This window comes from Chrysoperla carnea, chromosome 1 (genome assembly GCF_905475395.1).
Source record: "Chrysoperla carnea chromosome 1, inChrCarn1.1, whole genome shotgun sequence".
Classification (NCBI taxonomy): domain Eukaryota; kingdom Metazoa; phylum Arthropoda; class Insecta; order Neuroptera; family Chrysopidae; genus Chrysoperla; species Chrysoperla carnea.
Window position 1 is genome coordinate 114,694,088 of NC_058337.1, and position 24,140 is coordinate 114,718,227.

General features: G+C 29.6%; 1 protein-coding gene across 3 annotated transcripts in view; it reads left to right on the forward strand.

Annotated features, from left to right (window-relative positions):
• Positions 1-20,660, forward strand: part of LOC123290811 — a 471,033-nt gene extending 450,373 nt beyond the window's left edge. For 2 of the 3 annotated variants that reach the window (XM_044871141.1, XM_044871144.1), the window contains 2 exons: positions 6,913-6,981; positions 20,582-20,660. In XM_044871141.1, coding sequence (XP_044727076.1) covers positions 6,913-6,981; positions 20,582-20,658 — 146 coding nt within the window. In that variant the 3' untranslated portion in view covers positions 20,659-20,660. Of the gene's footprint in view, positions 1-6,912; positions 6,982-7,349; positions 7,418-20,581 lie in introns of all 3 variants that reach the window. The other variant, XM_044871142.1, reaches the window with a different exon arrangement.
• Positions 20,661-24,140: the final 3,480 nt, after the last annotated feature.

Below are 24,140 nucleotides of genomic sequence, written 5' to 3' on the forward strand. Positions count from 1 at the left end.
ATAAATGTAGTAAATTGTGTTATTACTTAAGGATGTGCGATCACTGCGTTGAATTAAAAAAAAAAAGTAAGCTAGATACTTAAAAACGAAAATTGTATGAATTTACAGAATCCTTGGTATGATATTGCTTCGGCTACGGTATATTATATAGCTCGTATGGAAAGGGAAAACTACCTGGCGAATATTAAGTTGCATGAGTTGACTTAGCTTGTGATTATACTAGGAAAAATCGACCACAATGTACTTATTTCATGTAAAAATGTGAAAAGGATTTATTTTCAACAAAAACAAATTGAAACGATGCCATATAAGATTAGGTGCCCTAGTTTTGCTTTCACACCGTGTTCAAAGTCAAAATTTCGCAAGGTGTATTAAAAAAAAGCATTTTTTTTTTTGTAAATTTACTTTCAATTTTATCCAATTGTAAATTATCAAAATATGTTTACAGGCCTCTCTAACTTTATACTTGAATTCAAAAACTCCAAGATCATACACCCACTCCCCTCCCCATAAACTTTCCTTTTTTAAATTGGTTAAAAAAAATTCATTCTGTATCTTTTGAGGCTTTGTGAACGAACCTCCTTAAATTTTAATACTATATATATTTTATTAATCCTAATTTATTGGTTGGATGCATATAACTTAAAATCGTGCGATTATTTTTAATAGGAAACGTTAGCGAGGGGAAGTGGTTTAAGTTTAAGCTTACGCACGGTAAAATTATGTCGTTTGTGCATCTTAGTTTAGAAAGCTAAAAATTTTCTTGGTAGTTAGGGACACCATTGTGATCGAATTGTAAAATTTTATTCTATATAGGTCAAAATTTGTGCTGTTTTTACCTGTCTGTCAAGGAGTGGTTATATTTTTCGCGCTTATCATAAAGTCTGAAGTGTCCTTAGATTAGTGTTTGAAAAAAAAGATAAAATGACGGATTTTTGCCGCTAAATAATACATAATACGTTAATTAAAAAAACAAAAAACAAACCTATCTAGTAGGGTATCAAAATAAAGGAAGGGGATACAAAACTATATAAGTTATCTGTTTAAATTTAATTAGGAGTAATATTTTGGAGTATTTTAATTAGGAGTAATATCTGTTTAAATTTAATTAGGAGTAATATAATAAAAAGTTTTGATATTAATATTTTATGAATTAAAACATATAATTTAATAAATATAAAATATTATTGATATGATTTTATCCAGTTTAACCATAATCGGCGCAATTTATACAAAACACCCGTATTTTTAATATGAATTAAATTTGATAGGTACTTTTTAGACAAGGGCCAGGAATAGTATTTGCCATTTTAGAACCCCTATTGTGGGAAGTAGGATAAGAGAGGTTGAAACCTGACAATTGTCATCGAGATCATTACAGATTCATTTTTGGCAATTGTGTGTGATTTTTTTCGCTTACATTATTATTTGAGGAAAAAAATTATAAATGAAATGATCGGATTGTGTTTAACAATTATCTTAAATTTTTTAGTAAACCATCCTGCAAGACAATTTAGTAAAATAATTATAATTCTTGAATGTACTAATCAATGATGACTCAAAACAATTATAAAAAAATTAATCTGTATTTGGTAATGTTTTTACTGAATACTGAATCATTTCTTTTAAATAAAACGTATTAGAATAAATACTTTTTTTAAAATGGGCTTAAAAATGTTGCAAAACTAAGTAAGATTAATATTGTGTCAGTTTCATAATTGAAACTGTATAAAAATAAGACTCGTTGAAAAAAATAAACTACTTATTTAAGGTTGATGGGACAGTACACTGCAATTTTATCGGATTGGACAATCTAAATTTTTTAACACAAGTTACAAAATTTTAGTCAACTCTTGTTGCTCAGTTGGTTAAGGAGTAACCAATTCCGTCCGCACTATGCCTAGGAAAGCGGGTTCGATTCCCACCGTCACAACACAAATTAATTTAATTAATAGTTATGATGGGCTGGTGTAGTGCATGGTATATGCATGAAGGAGGTGCACTCAGCCTCTGAAAATAATTGACGAGCTGATAAATGAAATTATCAGCGGAAAAGGTGGTAAAACACATATGGTATCACAATGAGCTCTATAGCCTAAGTGTGTCCTTCGTGACAGCCAATATAACCTAACCTAACCTACAATTATTTAGCTTGTGATTGAATTATTTAAAGGACTCAACAATATTCGATAGGAAAATGGCTTTCTGTAAAACTTTTTCTAACCCATCCTAAAATTGTCTTTGGATCATTCTGATTAAAGGTTTGGATCATTCTGATCAAAGGAATGGAATTTGAGAAGCGATACCTTCTTTCAATACATTTACTCAAGCAAAACTTTCATTATCAGATACAAAATATTAGCGTCATTCATAAACAGTTTAAAAGTGATGACTTGGGCCAAAAAATTACAATGATAAACCATGATGTCGTCATTAATTGTGATTAATGAATAATCCATGTGATAAACTTTAAACTGTTTAATGTTTTGTGATCGCAGCTATTGTTTGCAGTATATTAGGTATAAAGCTTGCGTACATGTTTTTAAATTATTTAGAATTCAAATTAAATGTGAAGCCAATTGTAGCTAGGACTTAAAAGACCAAGGACGAAGAACAGTTATAATACTATGACTAAGTTTTACATTAACTTTTTCCAAATAAAGATTCAGTGATTCTGGAATATTACTACCGATTGAATATCTTCTCGAATGATTGCTGTCGCAACTTCCAGGATCTTGATTCAGAATAATATTATGGTAATTAATAAAGCATATGAATGTTAATTATCCCAGTTTTTCAGTGATAATAATTTTATTACCATACTTCAACTTTAATCGTAGTTTAATAGTTCTGTTATCTACTAGAATTTTGCAAACATTTTTTATTTCTTCCAATGTAAAATGACAGCCGTCGCTATTTTCAATGTATATAAATATTTCTTCCATAGCGAAACTCGATCCTTCATTTACAGAACGGGCGGCTTTATTTCAGGGCGATCGACCGATTATAATTTTACATTTTTTGTTTTTCTCCAAATGATAGCACTCTTGCTCTTCAAATTTGTAAGAATTTTGTGCATTTACATTCAGTACTTGAAAGTGAACCAATTTAAAAAAAAATAAATAACTCCTGTAATTTAATGCAGAAAAAATTTCTATGATGCCTGTACTACAATTGACTCATTATTTTAATAAGAATATAATGAACTTTTTCTACGGGGTAAAAGAGCATTTGGTGAATTACTCATTTTTTTTGTTCTAAGAAGAAAGAAATCATACTCGTTTTGCAAAACTGTTCATGCTAAATATCTATTACTCAACACTGAGAATATTGAAAAATACCTGAGATAAACATTTTAAGAATATTTTTATTTCTTAAAATTTTGTCGATAGAGTTTACAGTTTATTAATATGGTATTAAAAGTACAAAATAATTTTTCTCTACATTCAATCTTGTAATCAGTTTCTTAAACAACCACCCAATACTTATAACACTGAAATATTGCATTACATGTTAAATATTACATGTTAAAAAAGTATGTTTTCTTATTTTCTTAATCTATATTAAATTAAAGACAGAAAATCTCCATTCACGCAAGCCAAACGCATGTTTTCTCGTGACCTCCACCATTAAAATTTCTATTTTGAATTTTTTCGAATTTTAATATACAGTAATACCTCAAAATTACGCGATAGACGAACCTAGTGACCATAAGTTGAATTCGCGTATTTGTGACGGCTATATGTCTCATCCATGATAAAAAAATGGAAATGCATAATTTAAAATTACCCCTTGGATAGACCACACTTTTGTTTTCGTAGGACATTTTTAAAAACAACACATTTCACCAGTAGGGATTTTGCTTTGCTGGCTAGACTACTTGTGATGAACCTCTACTGATGAAATATAATAATTTTTGAGACATTTTTACCAAAATATAGGCTAGGAAGTAAATTAGCTAAAAGTATAAGCTCTTAATAAAGGAATCATGTTTCGCATTTTTATACCATGTATATATGAAATATACATAGTATATTAAGTTTAGTCCCAAGTTTGTAACGCTTAAAAATAATGATGCTAGGAAAAAAATTTTGTCATAGGTGTTCATAAAATCACCTAATTAGTCCATTTCCGGTTGTCCGTCCGTCCGTCCGTCTGTGGACACGATAATTCAAAAACGAAAAAAGATATCGAGCTGAAATAGCGTACTCAGAACGTAAAAAGTGAGGTCAAGTTCGTAAATGAGCATCATAGGTCAATTGGGTCTTGGGTCCGTAGGACCCATTTTGTAAACCGTTAGAGATTGAACAAAAAATGTTCCTTATCAAAAATTAAACAACTTTTGTTTGAAACATTTTTTCGTAAACATCACTGTTTACCCGTGAGAGCGCCAATTAGGCGGAAATTTTATAATATGTACTATACTTGATTATCAGTTATGTATGTGTCACATGTTTGTATGTGTAATGTGATAAAGAAATCAACACTGACTATGCATGGTATTTCAACAATTAACTCAGTCAATTGATTGTTTTCACTTGTTAAATAAAATTTAAAAAATTTTCAATCAATATAGTAACAAATTTTTCTAAAATTCTACAACATATATTTACTTATACAGATATGTAATTAAAAATTACTTTTATTAATTTCAATAGTATTAGATTTATTAAAAAAGGAAATAAAATATTTCGTTGTTACAAAAATTAATGATTTACATACATTTGTATATAGAACATAAGACACTTGTCGCCATAAAAACATTATATTATAGTGTCGTCATTATTGGATCTGATATTTTACAACAGGTTGTATTTATTGAAACTGTACATATAAAATAAGGAAAGATCTTGTAACATAGATATTGAAAACAATGAAGATGGGGCTTTCGTTGGCCCACTCAAGCGAAAAAAGAACTCATTTACCTTAGACTTCCTTAACCATTCATGTGAACAATTGACATCTTTTCGCACTTCTTGAAATGTATACTATTAAAAGCATATATGCAACTCTAAAAATTACAAACTGTACGCAATGGTGTTATTACTTAAATAAAATTTGTCCTTGATTCAAAAAATCTAAAAATGTTGTAAATTTCTTGAGTGGTATTAATTTAAAAACTCTCTAGTTTTACTGTGAGGTATCTTTATTATATCGAAAAACCATTCTCGCTTATCGCTGGCAAAGTGTTTTTGTACCTTGTTTCCTAAATGGTATCAATACAAAGTTACTGTAAACGTACATAAATTTAATTTTCTCTACTAAACGTACAAATGACTTTATTTAGAGTTTTTATTAATTTCTTGTGTAATTTTTATCAACTCTCCAAGTTTAATTATCTTTATTATGTTGCAAAATCGATCTCGCTTATCGCTGGGCAAGCCGGTTACGAAATTCTTTCTTCCGTTTACGTAGTATTTGTCTTCTAGTAACTTCTTTTTTAGACAATAATAAACTAATTTGGCTATAATAGGTACGGATTGTAGGATATACACAATTTTTTACTAATTTTCGTTTTTTGATGATTTTCTAGACATCCTGTAATCTGATCATTCGTATATGAATTCACTTAGTCTATGCATCTCCAGCAACCAGTTTATTTTTATCAATAATATTTTTAGTTTTCACACTAATTAATCACCAAATCATTAAACACAAATGCTGATAAAATATCAATATCATTTACAAAACTGGCAAAAAACAATTTTTTACTGGATGTAATCCTCGTTCCGAATTTGGGCAGAAAAATTTACCAAACATTTCTTTATTATTATTGGTTAATTTATAAAATTAATTAACATGATAAAAAAAGATTTTTTGTATGATTATAGTTTATAATATGGAAGTTTATCAGAATTGTGGATTTTTTTTTGTAATGTTAAAATTATCTTTCAAAATGAAATTAATATGACCTTTAAATAAACAATTTTAATTGTTGATAAATAAATTAAATTATGCATATAATTAATTTTACGAAGTGTATCCGTTGCCAACGTCGGGAAATTTTCTTCACTTTAATTTACGGCAGTTACTGTGAGAGTATGGGATATGTTTTTGAAAAAAAAGATGAGAAAATAATATAGAATTAGAAGCGCCTATGGAGAGCTTTCGTACTATGACCAGTTGTATATATTGTGGCTGCTTTTCGTCAAATGTGTAGAGCCTTATTTTTCTTTTCGCAAGTAGCTCCAGACCAAAATCAAAAGTATTTCCTAACACTCGAAAGAGTTGTGTTAGGCTAAAAAAATGTTTTCCCATTTTTAGAATTTTTAACATGGTGGTTTACGGAAGTAATCAGAACCTTATACAACTCCTTTTTAAAAATTTTCGAACAATTAAATTATAATTTTGAAAAGGGTCTTAAAGTACATGAAATTTTGTTGTCATTCTTTGAAATTAATCGAAAAAAGTCTCTTTTGTGGTCGTAAAATATATTTTTTGTACCATGATAGTAAAATCATTTGTGATTGTTTATTGTCAGACTGCGGTAACTGAAATACTTCCTAAAATTTAACATTTATTAAAGAAATTAACAAAATTGCTTCCTTAATTTTAACGTTATTAAGGAAATTAAATTTATTTAAATATAAAATAATTCCCTTACCTATTCTTTATTATTTTTTAACCTATTTTAAAAAAGAAAGAAAGTTGTCAATTTCCCTGTAATTACTTTCTAATTTAAGCAAGCATTACTACGTAGCTTTAACAAGGATATACCTGATAGACGATGATCCGAGATTGATGGTTCTCCTTTTTACAAGGAAATATTGATGATACCTTCAGTGTACAGATTAAACTTTCCACCCTACCATTTAAATTTATTGTTAAAAAGTTATCATACAGGTGGTGAGCTTTTCATATAAACTTAATTCTTTTTAGTTTGTTTTTAAACATTATTTATTTTTGTTTCAGGCAATAATGGGAAAGAAAATTCAAAAAAAGATAAAGATACGTTATCACCTTCGGGAAATTCAGTAAATGGTAAGTTTTCGATTTTTCTTATTAACTTTTAGTTACTTCGTATCATATTCCCTAAAATGTTTTGGCTATGTTAGGTTCAACGACTCCATCAAAAGTGTAGACCTTTACTCAAAGAATTAAGCTCCATTGAAAAACCTTTGAACCTTTCTTAAACCTTTGCTTTAAGTTTTTGCAATGCTCATTATTTTCCCGCTGTTTAATTCCGCTTCCTTTTTAAATCAGCTTTTATTGTTATTAAGCGTAGGTATTGTATGTACCCAATGTTTCCACCCACAATTTAAATAATTTCATTTTATCTGTGTATTTATTTGTTCGTTGCATCATTGGTCTCTGAACCAATTTTAATGCGATGTTTTTTATATTTAAAGGCTGCTGGTTTAATCGGAAGAATCGTTGATTTCTCAACGGTTTTTCAACTCGTATTGTTTTAACAAAGGTAGGATTTTTTTTTGGTACCTACACAAAAAGAGCACTGAATTTTCAAAACATGTAGGACCAGATTTAGTATTTGACAGACATTTCAGAATGGGTTGATGTGAATGCGGTTGGAAAGGTCGTGTTCAATAAATTTTTCCTCTAAGAAGATTTTCATAGCAGAGGAAATTGATGAATATTTCATTGAGTACGATATTCGGAAAAGAAAATAATAGCAAAAAAAATTATTTGTCTAGCACTCGAAAAAACGTGATATTCGTTGCCAGACACCTTAAAAATGGCAATTTTCGATGGGAAGGATGACGTAGAATCTGCCTGGTTGAGTGTCGACCCAATTAAAAATTTTTTAGTACTTCAGAAGTAGAAATTCCCATTTGAATTATGTGTAGAGGAAAAAGTCTTGCGGCACGACTGCGGAACCGGCTTTTAAACCATCCGTTCTAAAATGACTATCAAATATTACACCTGACCCTTAGACCCTACGGCGTCGTTATGGAGAGTAGCATGAGAGACATATAGGTAAGGTGTTTACTTAGAAGAAAGAATTCCCTTCCTTCACTTTGAGAAAACATCAACTCAATGTCATTCATGCCACCCCGAAGCGACGACGTAGTCTAGACCTATTGGGTACATTTTGCACTAAATTTTTTTATAATTTTACTAATCAACTCTCAATACTGCAGGATAAAATGTCATTTGTCCTCAATTCCTTACAATATATTGATGAACAAAGAGACAACCTTGATTTTCAAATGTATTACGTAGAATTTTTAATTGTTTTAAAAGGTTTTTGTTTTTAATAAATTTATTTAGTGAAGTTAAAAAAAAACATAATGTTTTAACTAACATTTTAATTTAATTAAGTGATTGGCAAACAGTGAAACACACACACATTGTAAAACTCTCAATAATTATTATTTGAAATTTTAACTCACTATAATATAATCTTCTCGTGCGTTTTATGTTTTGTGTACTTAACTGTTAAGCTAAGCGAAATTGACACATCTATTGTTAGAAAAACATAATGGAAAATGAAGGGGGTAGTAGCCTTTTGTGTACCAGTGCCGTGTTGTTTTCTCGTTACTAGAAATTTTTATGCGAAATCTGACGATCAAGTCATAAACTAAATGATAGATCGGTAATCTTTAGACAAAAAATTACACTGTTTTATACGGCGTAAAAAATCATATAAAACTAATAATATATTCCTTACTCATCATTTTCTTAAAGTGAAAGTGACTCAAAAATGCATACTTCGTTGTCAATTAGATTTTAACGCGGTCAATTTTATCGACCTGGCGCACTCTTCTTTTTAATTATCGCGCCTTTTCCACCTTCTACTCGCTGTACTCGAAATTGAATTTTGGAACTCATGCGCCAATAGAACTCAATTGGCTTTTTGATCCTGAAATTGTTGACCATAGATACTGTTGCTTTTTGTGTAAAAAAACAAGCAATTGAAATTATTGAAAACGAAAATGTAAGTATCAGGATACTGTTCAAGTTGATATGATATGAATATCAATCAGAGTAAGAAACTGCATTGTCGGACAGTAGGTACGTCAAAAATCCACTCAAAACATATCTTAGATAAACCATGTCTGAACAGTGGCGGTTTTAGGTGCGGCAAACCTGGAGCATCGCCCAGTGCCTCGCACTAAAAAAAGCTCCTGCACACACAAGAGGTGGGTAATTTAAACGATCTAGATTCTAGAGTATTCAAAATAACGTGAAAACAAGTGCTGAAAGATTGTTCTAAAAATTAAAATTGATCAAAAACTATTTGAGATCAACTAGGGCTTAGGATATTTCGCGCTTTACTGATTTCGGCACTGTCATCGAAACATTTGCAAAACAAAACACTCGCAAGATTAATTTTTATGTCTAAAAAGGCCTAGCAAAAAGGGTACGGCCCAGCGCCTCGCATTGGCTAACGCCGGTACTATGTCTGAAGATAGGCTAAACGGTTTTGTCTCACTCCTCTACTCCTCTAACATTGATTTGTGCAAATACAACGACAAAGACTAGGCTGTGCCAATCTTCGTCTGGTCTATTATAAATATATCAAGTTTATGAAAAAAACATACATAATATTAATTCCATTTAGATAAGATAAAACACTTTTTGTTTTAATTCAAAAAATTCTAGTGAAATTTATTTTTAAATTTGTTACCAACCTTCTAGTTTTTAAGTTAAATCATTGCGATTAATTGTTATTCATTTTATTGATCCGATTGACCTAAAATAATCCGACAATAATAAACATTGTGTCAATAATAAATCTTCTTTAAGGTATTCCTTTGTTTGAGACGATTTTACAATTAATTATCGTTCAACGATATTCGTTTTTATGTATTTCTGTAGAGCTTTTAGCAGCACAGTCCATAGGAAATACGTTTGATAACTAGTGCCTTAACGAATATCGTTGAATAATCCTTTGGCGCAAAAATTTTTATTTCTTCAAAAATCAAATCAAATCACTTAGTGACAACAAAAGCCAAACCTTCATTATTAATTTCCAAGGCTAATCAAAAATTTATTATACTTCCGATGTTCTCAAAATTAGTTTTTCACTGAAACGTCAATTTGTTTATGGAATTTCTTCTATTTGATGTTTAAAAAGTAGCACTCTTGCCTGTTCCCTGTCATCCTATCATCGTTCGAGAACATTCGGAAAAAACTTGGACAACGTACAACAGATAAACTTAATTTTTTTTGTTTGTTTAGTTTGATAATAACTAAAATTTAAGGAGGGTTTTCATCATTTTTTGATAAAAAATTTAAAAAGAAAAAGCAGTAGGTAGTGAATTAAATTTATGGCAATTTTTGCTATAAAACATAAAAACATCGCTTACTGTAGCGACTTTGTTAATGTTATCTTATCAATGTATAAAATTTTATATTGATACATTAAAAATATTACTTTTAAATAAGTAAAAGCAATTGACTATTTATTGCTTACTACATTCATTTACTAAAAAATGTTCTACCACTCAACTTGCCAGTGTAGGTAGAAGTTAAAATGAATTTTCAAAAATTTCTTTTCAAATAATTAATTCTTAGCCCTAAAATTATTTCTATAAATTTTAGAGCTAGGATTTTCTACAAATTTATGGTTTATGGAAGAGATAATTTATGTTCTGATAACAGATTGGACCTAGTTTTCCAGGTTGCATTACTAGCCAATTTAGATCCTAAAGCAAATCCTTAGATTTTTAGAAGAGGTTAAACCTCATAAAAAATTTCAAACATCTGGGGTTTGAATAGATCAAATTTGTGGTTAAAGGTGTGCAATATACCTTCCACATGTAGTGGATCAAATTACATTAATTATTTAATTAATTTTTAAATGGTCATAAAAATGTAAAAGTATGCTTTTTCTAAAGTATTCTTAAATTATTATAAATTATTAATTATTACAATAATTGAAGTATTTTCTTACAATTTTCAGTAATCAACGACACTAGTAAGGCGGATAATATTTAATTGATATCTTTATCAAGGTTTTTGTTATTATATTGATAGATTATTAACCAAATAACACACCGCTATTAAAAACGCCTCTCATAGTTAATTTTTGTACGATACCCGAAATTGAATCTTGCGAGACTCCTTCCTTCTAAATTCTCAGACTGCAAAACGCTTTCTGCAAAATATTGAAAAATACAAAAATATTGAAAAATATAATTTTATAGAATAAATAAACTTTTCGTTAATTTTGCTCCTTAGTATAAAATCTTTGAATTTAAATTTTTTTATTCACTTTTACATCTGCTTGCTATACTTCCAACCAAAAAGACCTTGAATTTTTTTTTGCAATAGTTGAATGATCTCTTTAGGGGAAAAATTTGGTATTAAAAAAAAATTATCTAACTATAAAACATTCTGTTTGGTCTGGTCTGTCTGCCTGAAGATGTTGTGCCCAACAAGCTTGAAGAATAATTTTATATTCGAAATATTATAAACACAAAAAAAAAAGTGTTATTTTGTTTTAATTGACCTTGCCAATGAAACTTTATCAGAAAAAAACAACGGATATGATGCAAACGAAACTCGACCTAGACCGTAAGATAGTGACAGATTTGGATATATGAGTTCCTCAGTTTTAGTTTGAAAGAGACTGAAAAGGTTGACTAAAACATCAAAAAATATCTGAGACTCGATTAGCAGAACATTTCGAAACTACTTCTAAAATACCGAATATTTTCTTATTTCCCAAGGTACTTCTCAAGGTAATCATTTTGTTACTTCTATTCCAGAATTCATTATTCAACATGGCACAGGCAAAAAAATTATAGTTGTTTCGAATAATGGAAATCGAATTTGCGATATGTTCCACGCGGAAATCTCTGAAATGTTTTACTCTCTCTTGTCAAAACTCACACTTTTATCGTTACCTTACAGTCTAATATTGGGAATTTTTTTGGAAGATATTATTTTAAAAATTGGAGTATTATTTTGTTCCATTTTCCATTTTAGTTTCGTAATCCCAGTAATGTAAAAAAAATAGATGCTTGTTTATAGAAAAAAAAAGTTTGTCAAGTGACTTTTACTACTGCACTTTGCGGGAGTAATCCAAACAAATCTTTCCTAACGTTAAAAGTGTATTCTGTGTATTTAACGTTTGTGAATTAACCACGTGTGGTCTTGCTATGTTTATGCATTTTATTCAGGAACGTATCTGTCAGAAGGATATATTGGATCGTCGTAGCATATTTTAGGTATACTGGCAAACTATCATGTATACTCAATGTCAAAAAAAATGCTCGTTTTAAAACATTCTAAGTGTTACTATTATAACATAACATATGATGAGTACGCTTAGAATGTTTTAACTGGGACATTTTTTTTTTGACAGTGAGTATATGTATGGATATTATATATATCATGTATGTAACGGATATTTAGTTTATCTGGTAGTCTAAATTGGAACTACTTAAAAGAACCCACTTTCTGTTTTAATTAGTACGAATTAATATCGGCAATTGGCAGAGTTGCAACTCCCAGTTATCAATAGTGGTTGTCCTAGTGTGGGACACAGTTAACGCCATAAAATCCGTCATAATACCTAAAAAAAGGGTTTACCCCCAACCCATACTCATGAACCAATTGCAGCTTTCTAAGAACGGATTTCAGATCGGTGAAACTTTAAAACATGACAGACTCAATTGATTAAAAGTAAAGTGTACCCTATCACTCTCAAATTGCACTCGATGTGTAAATTTTGAAAAAAAAATAAAAAAACAGGGGCTACCAATATATGGGAATGTACATGTACATAGAGGGCGGCCGTGCAGTAAAAAAGAGAGGACGCATTGAAGCATCATCTAAACACGACCATTCTTCTCATTAAAAGAGCTAAACAGTGGCAGAGAAAGTGATTAATCGTTTCTTTTTATTCTCTACTGTACAGGTATGATGCACTGGAAGTTCCAAGCGTCAAGCTATCTGTCTCCCTAGCCACTTCCGTTTGAAATAAATTCCAAAAAATCTACATGGGTAATATAATTGCAACTGCTAAAGGGAAGTGTTTAAAAATATTGTCTAATGAGATAAAAAATCAACTAATTTAGAGCTAAAATCCATATTTCTTATCAAATTTACCTTTCAAAGCAAAAAATAAATAAATTTTGAGTTTATTTGATTGATTTTTCTGGCTTAAAACATACATTTATTTTAAGAATACACAGTGGACCGGCGGTAATTCAACAAACGTTTTGCAAGGTGGTGTCGAATTATCGAATTTGTCGGACTATAGAGTACTGCTAAAACCCCCTTTAATCAGGAACTTTTTAAAAAAGAATACCTTGTAATCCGACAAATTGCATATCAAACTTCATTTTCTAATTTCAGCCACGAAAAAATACATTTATGTATTTATAATAAATCTGCATTGTAATTCCCATTGTAGTCATGCCGGATTATAATGGGTGACGATCGAATTACCGCGGTTGTATTCTATTTTGATATGCTGAATTTGTTTTATATTGGGACGGGGGCTGGGGAAAGCAGCTGCCTTCTTTGGAGACTGCCATTCATAATTTTTGTTCAGCATGCAAATGTTCAATATATAAGATGACCCTCAGCCCTCTATACATCCGCTCCTGGCCACAGTAACATTATAGTGTCAAGTATGTTCACACACTTTGATGCTTTCGTTTTAAAAGTTTCGTTTACAAAAATATATTATATTATACATATTTTTTTTTTTTATTATTATTTTTATGAAATATATTTTTAGACACAAAATATGTTACATATTGAAAACAGGTTTTTTTTTACACATATAAAAATTTCTTTTTCGTATTGAAATCAAAAGTTTTTACACCAAAAATTTTTTGTGACTAATCACCTACACAAAAAACGCATATTCATTGTAAATAAGTTCAAAGATTTCGTTTCGTTCTATATTTAATATTTTTCTGGTACTTTGCCCAATATTTTAACGTTATAATTTGTGTTGAATATTATTTTCAAAGCTGGAGTCTTAAAATTTTATTGAAACACATGATTAACCATTCAAAATTCGAATAACGTTTTGAGAAGATTTAATTTAAAAAAAAAAAAAATTTTTTTCAAAAATTTTTAAAAAAAAGAAAAAATATATTTTCTAAATATAGTATTCTACATTATATTAGTTTTTCATAGAGATGGTGGACGTCATTCATTGGTAAATAAATATAATATTTGTAAATTTGTGTATTTTTATACACTTCTCCCATGTACACGTACAAATTGCGTCACTTTTAATTGCTAATATCTCATGAATGGCATGGTAAATCATCTTCTAATTTTAACAGCAAGTGTATTATGAATTAAATATTTTATATTCTGAGTTTTGAGAAATTCTTGGAATATCACTTTCGTGTAGGTACTACCTTAAAGTTGAGAAAACACCGCAATGACGGAAACCCGAATAATAATAATAAATGTTAACGGTATTAACACAACAGTAGCCTCAGCCTGCCTGCCTGCTACCATGGCATACCATGCTATGCCGCCTTTCAGACCTATCAACAGACAGTTTGACTTGCCTTTTACATTGAAGTATATTACACATATCGGTGAATAGGCAACCAATTCAACAAAACGATATTCAGTCAGTAGATATAACATCGAATCGTTTCCAACAATGTATTAATGATTATAATAGTTAATAAAAAGAGTTCGTGTAAAATCAGTTGGATCATTTGAAAGATAGCAATTTCTCAGCTGATAAATCGTATTAACATTGTACAAAATAGCTAATGGAAGTATTCGGAAAATTGAGCATCAAGAAAAGAGTGAAATTTTCTCAACTTTCTACTCTACAGATGTTTTCCGGTACTCCGACAAACATTTTACAAGAAGGTGGCGGATGATAGAATTTGTGGATTGTAGCCACTAAGCTTTGGTAGTCCGGAATTTTTCGACAGATTACTTATAAAAAAAGGAAGAAAACGATGACCTGATAAATCGACAAAAATGGTAATTGACAGTGCCGCTATCTATTTAAAACTTGTTCAAACGTACATTGACGAAGGTTTTTTGATAATAAATGTCCATTTTACACTCTGTTTCACAAAAAAGCACGTGTTTTATCATTCTAACTGTTATGACTATAACATTACATGGACTGTTATAGTAATATCTCTTATAATAGTTCAACTTTTGCGTGTATTTTGATTTAGAGTGTCTGTATTTCTGTGTCTAAAAAAACGCACCAATTTGCATATTCTCTATGTAAGTCTATGCGTTTTTTGTGACACAAAGATACTTGTTGTTGTGTTTACTGTAAAGACCAGACCCCCAAAGAGAATAATTTCATTTACAAGCGACTTCAAAAAACACTTCTCTTGTGATAATAAACTCAGTTAAATTGTTTTTTGGATGCTTGACGAAACTTTCAACATTTTTGATATGACCGCAAATGAACACAACTTTGCTTTTGTAAATATCACTAGATTTCCTAGATTTTTCGTACAAGGTTTTGCTCTACATCTTGGATTTAGGTAATTATTGGTTTTTTTTTAAAACTTCAGATTTTCTTCAGTTCCATTTTCTCAAGTGAACTTACTCCAACTCTATCAGAATTCAACAATAATATATAAAACCAGACTTTACCACTACAATTACAGAACATGTGAAGCTGCTTCTGTGTTTGAATATTGTTCTTTCTCATTGTTATCTGTTGTATGTATGATGCTATAATAAACATACATTATACATATACATACAAAACAGGGGATGGGGTACCTATCGGTTTTAAGCATGCAAAAGCCAGTGTGAGCAATTTAATTATTTTGAGACTTATGAAGATTTTTCCCTTCTCAATTCCATCTAAAATTAGCGACAAGAGATTGAAATCATCTTGAAATTAATTTACACTTTTCGTCGGGGACACCTGATCTAACACCACAAAAATTTTATGAGCTCGCTTAACAACTGGGTAGGGTTGACAACTACCCTTTCACTATCTGCAATCTTTTAAAAAATTTTTAAATCACTTCGAAAAATTGTCAAACCTTTTTCGTATTACGATTTCAAAGGCAACGAAATTTGACTAACAATTATCATAGAAATCAACGAAATAAAACGAAAATCAATTATTTCGCCTAATTTTCGAGATATCGACAATAGAAAATGAAAATTTGGTTATTATTAACTGATCTAAGAGGCGCAACACAAAAATTTTGTGGATTTGCCTAACAACTGGCTAGCGTTGGCAACTGTTCTCTCACTACCTGCAGCCTCTTTAAAATTGATCTACGTAACCTTTTCCCTCTTGTTCTAAATCAATCACTACGAATTTGTCAAGCCTTATTCGTATTATGATTTCAAAGGCGACGAAATTTGGCATATTTGGAAATTTATCTATTAAGAAAATCACTAATGACGTCAAGAAATCAATATGGCAGTCATAATCAGACTTATATCTAATAAAACATTGGCCTGTGAAATGACAAGATCATTTAAAGAATGAGCTATTTCTTGTTAGACAATTCATTCCTACATTTGAACAGTATTTTGCAAATTACTATGGTTCCTCAATGTTTTTCTTTTTATTCAACGCCTGTTGAAACCCAGTTTTAGCCTGTCGTCGTAGCTCTATTCTAAGCTACCGATTTATGTGTACAAGATTTGAAGGTGATTAGGAGTTTTGTATTTTAGCAAGGAATTATTAGGAACTATACCTTAACTCGCTGATTTTTTTCGTGTTATTCGAAATCCTCCCCAAAAGGCTCAAAAAGTAAAAAAAACTTTCGCTCAACAACTTTTGCCTACTCGAATCCAACTAGAATCCGCGCTATAGGTACATACTTACGCCCTCACAAGTATGGAAGTACTCTATATATGTATAACGCATATTACAACAACTAAACACTCCTGTTCAACGATCAATAATCCCTTTTGTCGGCCACATATATTCAGTGAAATGACAATGTTTTTTAAAAACTTACTCTAAAGGGTTGCTGACTCATTATAATAGATAGATACAAAAATTAATATGTTGGGGTATACTACTATAGTTTTTAGTGAAGGGGGCGCACTTATTATTACTTTATTTTGTGGGGTAATAATATGAAGTTAAACTAGGGTAAATGTTTTACAACCCCCGCAGGCGGTCAAAAAAATCTGTTATCTATTTAAAAAAGGTTGTTCACATTTTGTGATATGTCAATGTGATAAAATTGGTGAGGCACGCGACTATTAAAGGGATGGTCACACATTACCTACTGATAATTTATGATGGCTCAATATTATTTTGAAATCGAACATTAAAAATTATTAAGGTAGTACCAGCATGAAATCACTTTTCGACAGATTTGGCCGAATTTTTTTTCTCGGGTTTATAATAGCTTTATTTATGAATTCCTAAAATTTCATAATTTTTGACCGTTTAGATCGCGAGATATTTAAAGACAAAGTTCGCGATTTTGAGGGTCATGTCCCATTTAAAGCATGTAAAATGTCCAGTCTCTCCAACTATTTTTTATGATATTATTATATATTGAAGAAAAAGTAGAAAAAAATGTTTATACAATACAATTCTAAAAAAAAAATTTAGAAATTAATTTTCACTTTCGAGATATTAATTTTGACGTAAATTGATCGAAATTGGGACGTTGGCATAATTATTTCCCATTTTAAACGGTCAAAATTTCTGAAACTTTGGGAATTAATAGTAAGCATTATTAAATTCTTAAATTTAATTTTTCGTTAAATTCTGTCGAAAAAAAAATTGTACCATTGCTTTAACATAGAAACTGCAAATACCATGCTGGAACATCCTTAAGTATAAAATTATTTTTATGTTTATTTTTTAACTACACAAAATAATAGTTTATGGCCAATCACGAGTTGTTTAAAAATAAGTCTATTAATAAAACCTCTTTCCTTAGGGTTTTCTTATGTTCTCGAACATTGGCTAATGCAGGCATGGGCAAACGTGGCTTAGAGAAGTCCCTAATACTTCTGTATCTAAAATACCAGTAAGACAAAGACAACCAAAAATACGAGAAAGACAGAGACAACATTTTTTTCTACCTGTCTCATTACTATAAGAGAAACTGAGATAGGTATAAGAGTCGTATACCCGTCTCACTTGTACCTCTATGAGCAATGCGAATAAAGAGACACGCAATAAAGTTATAACAATGGTGACTTTGACTTAAAATAACTCGCCCATGCTTGGTCTAACATGATTAGCTAGTCCCTTATCTTGTGGTTTGGTGAAAATTTCCAAAGACATAGAGAATAGACTGAGTGTTCCCTATTCAGTTGTAAAGTAATTACTGGCAAAAAAAACTCTGAGAGAGATGAAGCGAATGTACGGCCTGCCAAGTAGTTGTATCATTCTAGAATTTCTACAGACCTATAGAAAAGACACAGGTATTGGTCGTACAGTCGTTATGCCTCTTTCTACAGAGCGGTAAATTTTGTGCGGGTATTGCTCAGTCCATTCTCTATGTTCTTCTTCTACTTCTATTCGTTGAACAACTTTTTCATCAATCTGATCAGGAGCGGATAGAAGTTGTCAAACTTGGTTGATCAAGATAAAAATGGCGTTAAATAGAAATGGTGAGAGACTAGTTTCTAACTAACAATAAGTTAAATTTTGATTTAAACTTCGAAGGCTCCTCCTTTTTAGAAACACAATGAGTCTGACAGCTCGTAAACTTCATTTAGCTTGGAAAGCGTCTAGTAAATCAAATTTTTAGCTTTTGTTCTCTTAATAAAAATAAAAAACCTATTAAGCTTATGAAAACGATTCTCTGGAAGAGAAGGAGTAACTTTTCACAAGTACTTTGTGGTTTTAAGAGGTGACGTCTCATCCAAAAGCATCTTGATTTTTTGAAATCTTTTCACCCTTTCCAAAACGGAAAAGGGTGGAGCGGAATCTCATAATTTAGCGGAAAATTGTAAATCAGGGACAATAAATGACTGGCATTTTATTAAATATTTGGAGTCCTTAGGGAGAGAGAAACTGTTTCTATTTTCTTAATAAGAAATGAAGTTTCTTCCAAACTTTGTAGTCTTCATCAATTTAAAATGCATCGTCAATATGAAACGGTTAATTTCAATTTCGCGCTTCAGTCATGTTTGATACCCAGTCGTCATCCTCTAAAAAAAATTTTTGCAATATTTATTAATCTAAACGTCATACATTTTGTGTACATTAACCCTTAATGTGTTAGAAAGAATAGTGTTAACGGTTTGCATGCTTACGTTCGTTGATTATAGGTTTATATTTAGTTAAAAGTCACTGTCTGTTCGCTATAATGACATGTTGATTCCACTAACCGTGACTAAATTATCACATTAACTACCTATTTACTTACTTTATTAATTTTTGTAGTCTAAAATTTGCTTCCGTGCACTATATTTGAAATATTTTGTTTTATAATAATTTTTGTGGACCAAAATTAATTTTTTTGTTTTATACAATTTTTGTATTCCGTGCAAGATGAGCTGATAGATATTTAAAGATAGGTATATTGTTTTTTTAGAACTTTTCACTAATAGGTTTTTAATAGCAATACATTAAAAACATCGAAATTGAAGTTTGGTTCTTCACATGGCTGGTAATTTTCCAAATGGTACCAAAAATAATGATGACACATACTAATATATTGTGGTGAATCATCTTATAAGGTCGAACTGACCGGAAGAATTATTCTCTCTGCTAAAAATCATGATCAAACTAATAGATGTTCGGGGAGGCACAGTGGCAGTATTAGTACTAGAATTGGAGGGGTGACTAAAGCCCGACAAGTAGACCTTTCTTGACCTTTTTGACTCCAAGTTAGCGTCTCCCCTTTCTTGCTCCTTTTTACCGACGCCAAGTTCACAACCTAGACCATCTGGTTCGTTTTCTCTAGTTCTTTGGCCATTGTTAAACCTTTTACGAATGACAAGGCCGAGTTGACATTTTGCCAGGATTTGAAGGGACGTATCGTCCGACTCATCGCATTCTGAGCAAGTCGACAGTCTCATGAAGACTAGTAATCGGTCAGCACCTCTACAATGAGGCCTGGTATTTGACATACATTTCAGAAATCTAATGTTTTGTCCAACAACTTTTTCCTTTACGAAATTTTTCACAACCGCACAGCCAATGATACTCGTATATTTTAAAATACCGATTGTCGCATGACAGAAAGTTTTTCCAAAAGATAGAAATGCCCATTAAATTAAAAATCATTTAATTACCACTTCGTGTTACGTACTAGAGATTTTTTTGTGCGCCCATAATAGTAATATGTTTTTTGCACCAAAACCCTCCGGAAAGAACTATGAACGAAAGAGCACATAATCAGGCTTTCTTTTTGTTGAATATTTGTAATCAATGTTAAAAAAAATAATCAAACGATCCACAGATGTATTTTAAAGTTTACAGGAAAAATTTTATTAATATAATAATATTATCACTAACACTATCCCTTTGAAGAATTTTTAAGGAAAACCATCAGCGATTACCACATTTTAAAAGAGTATCATAAAATGAACAGTATTATTTGTATGATTTCAATCGTAATTCATTCCTCAATATCATCAGTTCATTAAAGTGAAATTAATATTTTTCTATTTCAAATTTCCACACCAATTCCCAAAACTTTTTTATAATAAACATAGATTAAAGCATTCTTTTAATACTAATTTTATATTTTTTGTATTGTTTCAGGTGAGGAAGGTCAAAAGAAGAAAGGATTTTTCAAAAGTTTTTGGAAACGATCTAGACATTATTCGTTAGAACAGTAAATCAAAAAATAGGGGTAAATAATAATACAAAACACATACACATTCATTCACACATTCACAATCACAAAATTAAACAAGAAAATTTATATTTTACCAAAAAAAAATATTTTTATCTCATACTAAATGAATATGAATGGGTAGTAGTTTATTATTCACGGGAGTGATCCAAATTGAACTTGAGATTGAACTTCGTCAAAAACTTGAGATTTCAAATGCTTTTAAAAAGTTTCTAATTGGAAAAAAAATGATTTTTTGGAAACAATTCTCTTTACGATTTCAAGATCCATTTTTGATAAAAAGACCTTTGGATGTTCAAGGCTTTTAGAGGTAATAAATTCCATTAAAATATGAAAAAAAACTTGAATTAAGAATGCTCTGCAAATGTTTTGTTTTGTCTAAATATAGAAATCATAATTTTTTTTAAATGAAAGTACAATATTCATTAAGAATCGAGGCTGTTTGTCTGTATGCGAAAGATCGAAAACAATTTATCGATCGTGTATTTTTTGCTTATTTATGTTTGTCATAAAAACGAAATGCCTTACAAATGACTTTCCTTTAAATTGGCAGCTCCGTCTAAATTAGTCAAGAAACCATATAAAAATTGCTAGAAAAATTCTTAACATTATAAACACCTTAAAAAATTATCCTTATTGAAAATCTTGTAATCTCTGTTCACAATAATAACTTCCCCAGAAGACTATGGATGAATTGCCGCTACGTCATAGCTCATTCTAAAGTTCAATTTAGATCATTCTTCATATTTGTTAGATTATTTCATAGCAAGATTTATATAAAGCAGCAAAATGTTAATTTTTTAATAATTTTTACTAAACATAATTTATTCTCCATCATAATCTCTTAAAAAACACACAGTACATAAAAAATATACATGAAAAAAAAAATAGTTGTTAACTATATTTATATGACAGGTTTTACTGTAGTTTTATAGATAATTATTTGTATTATCTAATAACAAATTTAAATTGAATTTCCAAACAGAAATTAATTTAAATTTTAATAATTTATATAATAATATGATGAATGGAAAACCGAAAGAAAAACTTTTCGGATAAATTTTTACTTAAAACAGAATTATTTAATATATTATTTTCTAAAAAACAATTAATCAAACTTGTATGTTAAAAATAACTAAAAAAAAATATAATTTATATAAAAAAAAAGTCCAAAACTAATTCTAGAATTAATGTAAATTTAGTTAGTTTCAATTTTTTAATTTTTTTTATTGCCATGTAATTTGTTTCAGAAATTAAAAAAATGATATTTAATTTTTCAATTAAATTAAGAAAAATTAAATGTTGTATTTTTCTGCCATTTTTTTTTTTTTATTAACTTTTCTTTTTTTAATATCTTAATATATACAAAGTGTACAATATAGAAATAAGTTATGTAAATTTGAATCAGTAAGAAAAACATTCCTTGAATCTTGTGTTAAAATCTACAGGCTATTTCTGTAAAAACGATTACTTAATTTATTAAGCATTTTACCATGGAAACCAAACGTTACTTAAGTCATCATATTGTGTTCAAATGGAAAGGGCAGTAGTGTTATATCTTTAATCTATGTTAATTTTTTAGATTTTATAAGAATTATTTCACTTTACAAATCTGATCGACGACTGACCTGATTGATTCTTACAATTCTGGTACATAATTCAGCTTTCTATACTTTATTTAGCTTGCCGAAATTCCTTTCTAATATATCTCAAATCGTGTATGCTTTAGGTCTTAATTAAAACATAATTTCTATTTATGCGATTTTATTAATAACGAATTCGAGAAGTATAATTAAAATTATAAATCCCTTTGTGTCTATGTATACGCCTCATAAACAACCATGAATCTCTTTAGAGCTGTTGACGAGTATAATGTCAACGCGACCTCTTTAATGGACGGATAAAAAATTATTCAACGAACTCAAAGGATTTAACGAAATACGAGATTGCAGGATGCGAAAAATTAATAATTTCATAAATTAAACAAATAAAAATATGAAAGAAATTATTATCTTACATAACTGATTAATATCATTGTACACTTTGTACATATCAAATAATGTATAACACAATACAAATTATTTTATGTGATTTTTTTATTAAAACAAAAAGTGAATATTTATTTTTAATGTGTACATATATTTAAATATTTTTTAATAACAAGAAAACTAAAAAAAATCAATTTTTATTACGACCGAAAGTGGTATACATTTTGTAAATGTTTTTAGTATGTAAACACAAAAAAATTAAAAACACTGTAGAGAAACAAAAAAAAAAAATGTTGGTTCAAAATGATTGGAAATTGTTAATATTAAAAAAAACGCTTTGAAAATTGAATGGTTCTTAAAAAAGTAGTTCCAATTTTGAAAACACTTCTTCAAGGTAACAAATCAAGAGTAGATTCTTTGTGATGAAAAATCATTCATTCCTCTAGCAAATGAAAAAAGGCTATAAGCTCAAATTCAATTTTTTATTTTATTTTTTTAATAGAAAAGTTTTTAGTTGCCTAAAAAATGTCTTAGCTCTCGTTGAAAAAATGAATGTTGCCAAAATCACTTTAAAAAAATTTGTCACAGAATAAATTCTGATAATTGTGAATTTCACTTTTAAATAGACAAGTGTTGCTTCTATAATTGAAGGTGTTGCTAATTTTTGTCGAAATTCCTGTTTACGTAAAGTATTTTGTTGCTGAGTAGTTTTATCAACCGGCAAAACTTTAATCAGGTGATTTTGACAGTTCAAGGTTGTACAATTTATGACAAATTATGACTACATTATAGTTGAAATACGCATGTATATTTTTCAATCTGTTTTCCTTTTAAAATCTCTCATTAATTAGTAGAAAAATACACCGAAAAGGAAATGGCCAGGAGATCACGTCGTGGGTCACCATTTGAGTCTGATTAAAACATCTGTCAAATGTTATTTTCGATATCTGCAACAGAATACTTCTAAAGGATACATTGTTCTCTAGCAACATTAAAATAAATGTCACAAAACACCTATTACGGAGTACTCTTTCAAACATCTCCGTCGCTTAATAGCTGCTTTAATTGACTTCCCCATAAAATTAATTTGCAAAAAAACCGCAATCAAATTCACATAAAAACGTAAATGAGAAAAAAATAGATAAAAATAGACAAATGTTGATTGTTATTGTCATGTATGTCCATGTTTTAAAACAGAGAGGCCTGATTGAATTTTTGAAAAAACAGTAAAATGCACTAAATAAAATGCCTAATTGGATATAATTTTTAAATGTGTATTTTATCACATGCATTTATAAAAAAAAAAAAATATTTGCATTTTGTATTTTGTAGTTTATAGCTAATAAATTTTGAAAATAAAAATTACAAAAATCTTATACATATATACATACATAATATTATACCTTTGTACAGCCAGAAAAAAAAAACAAAACCACGAAACTATACAATCGTAATAACTGTTAACCTATTAATAATT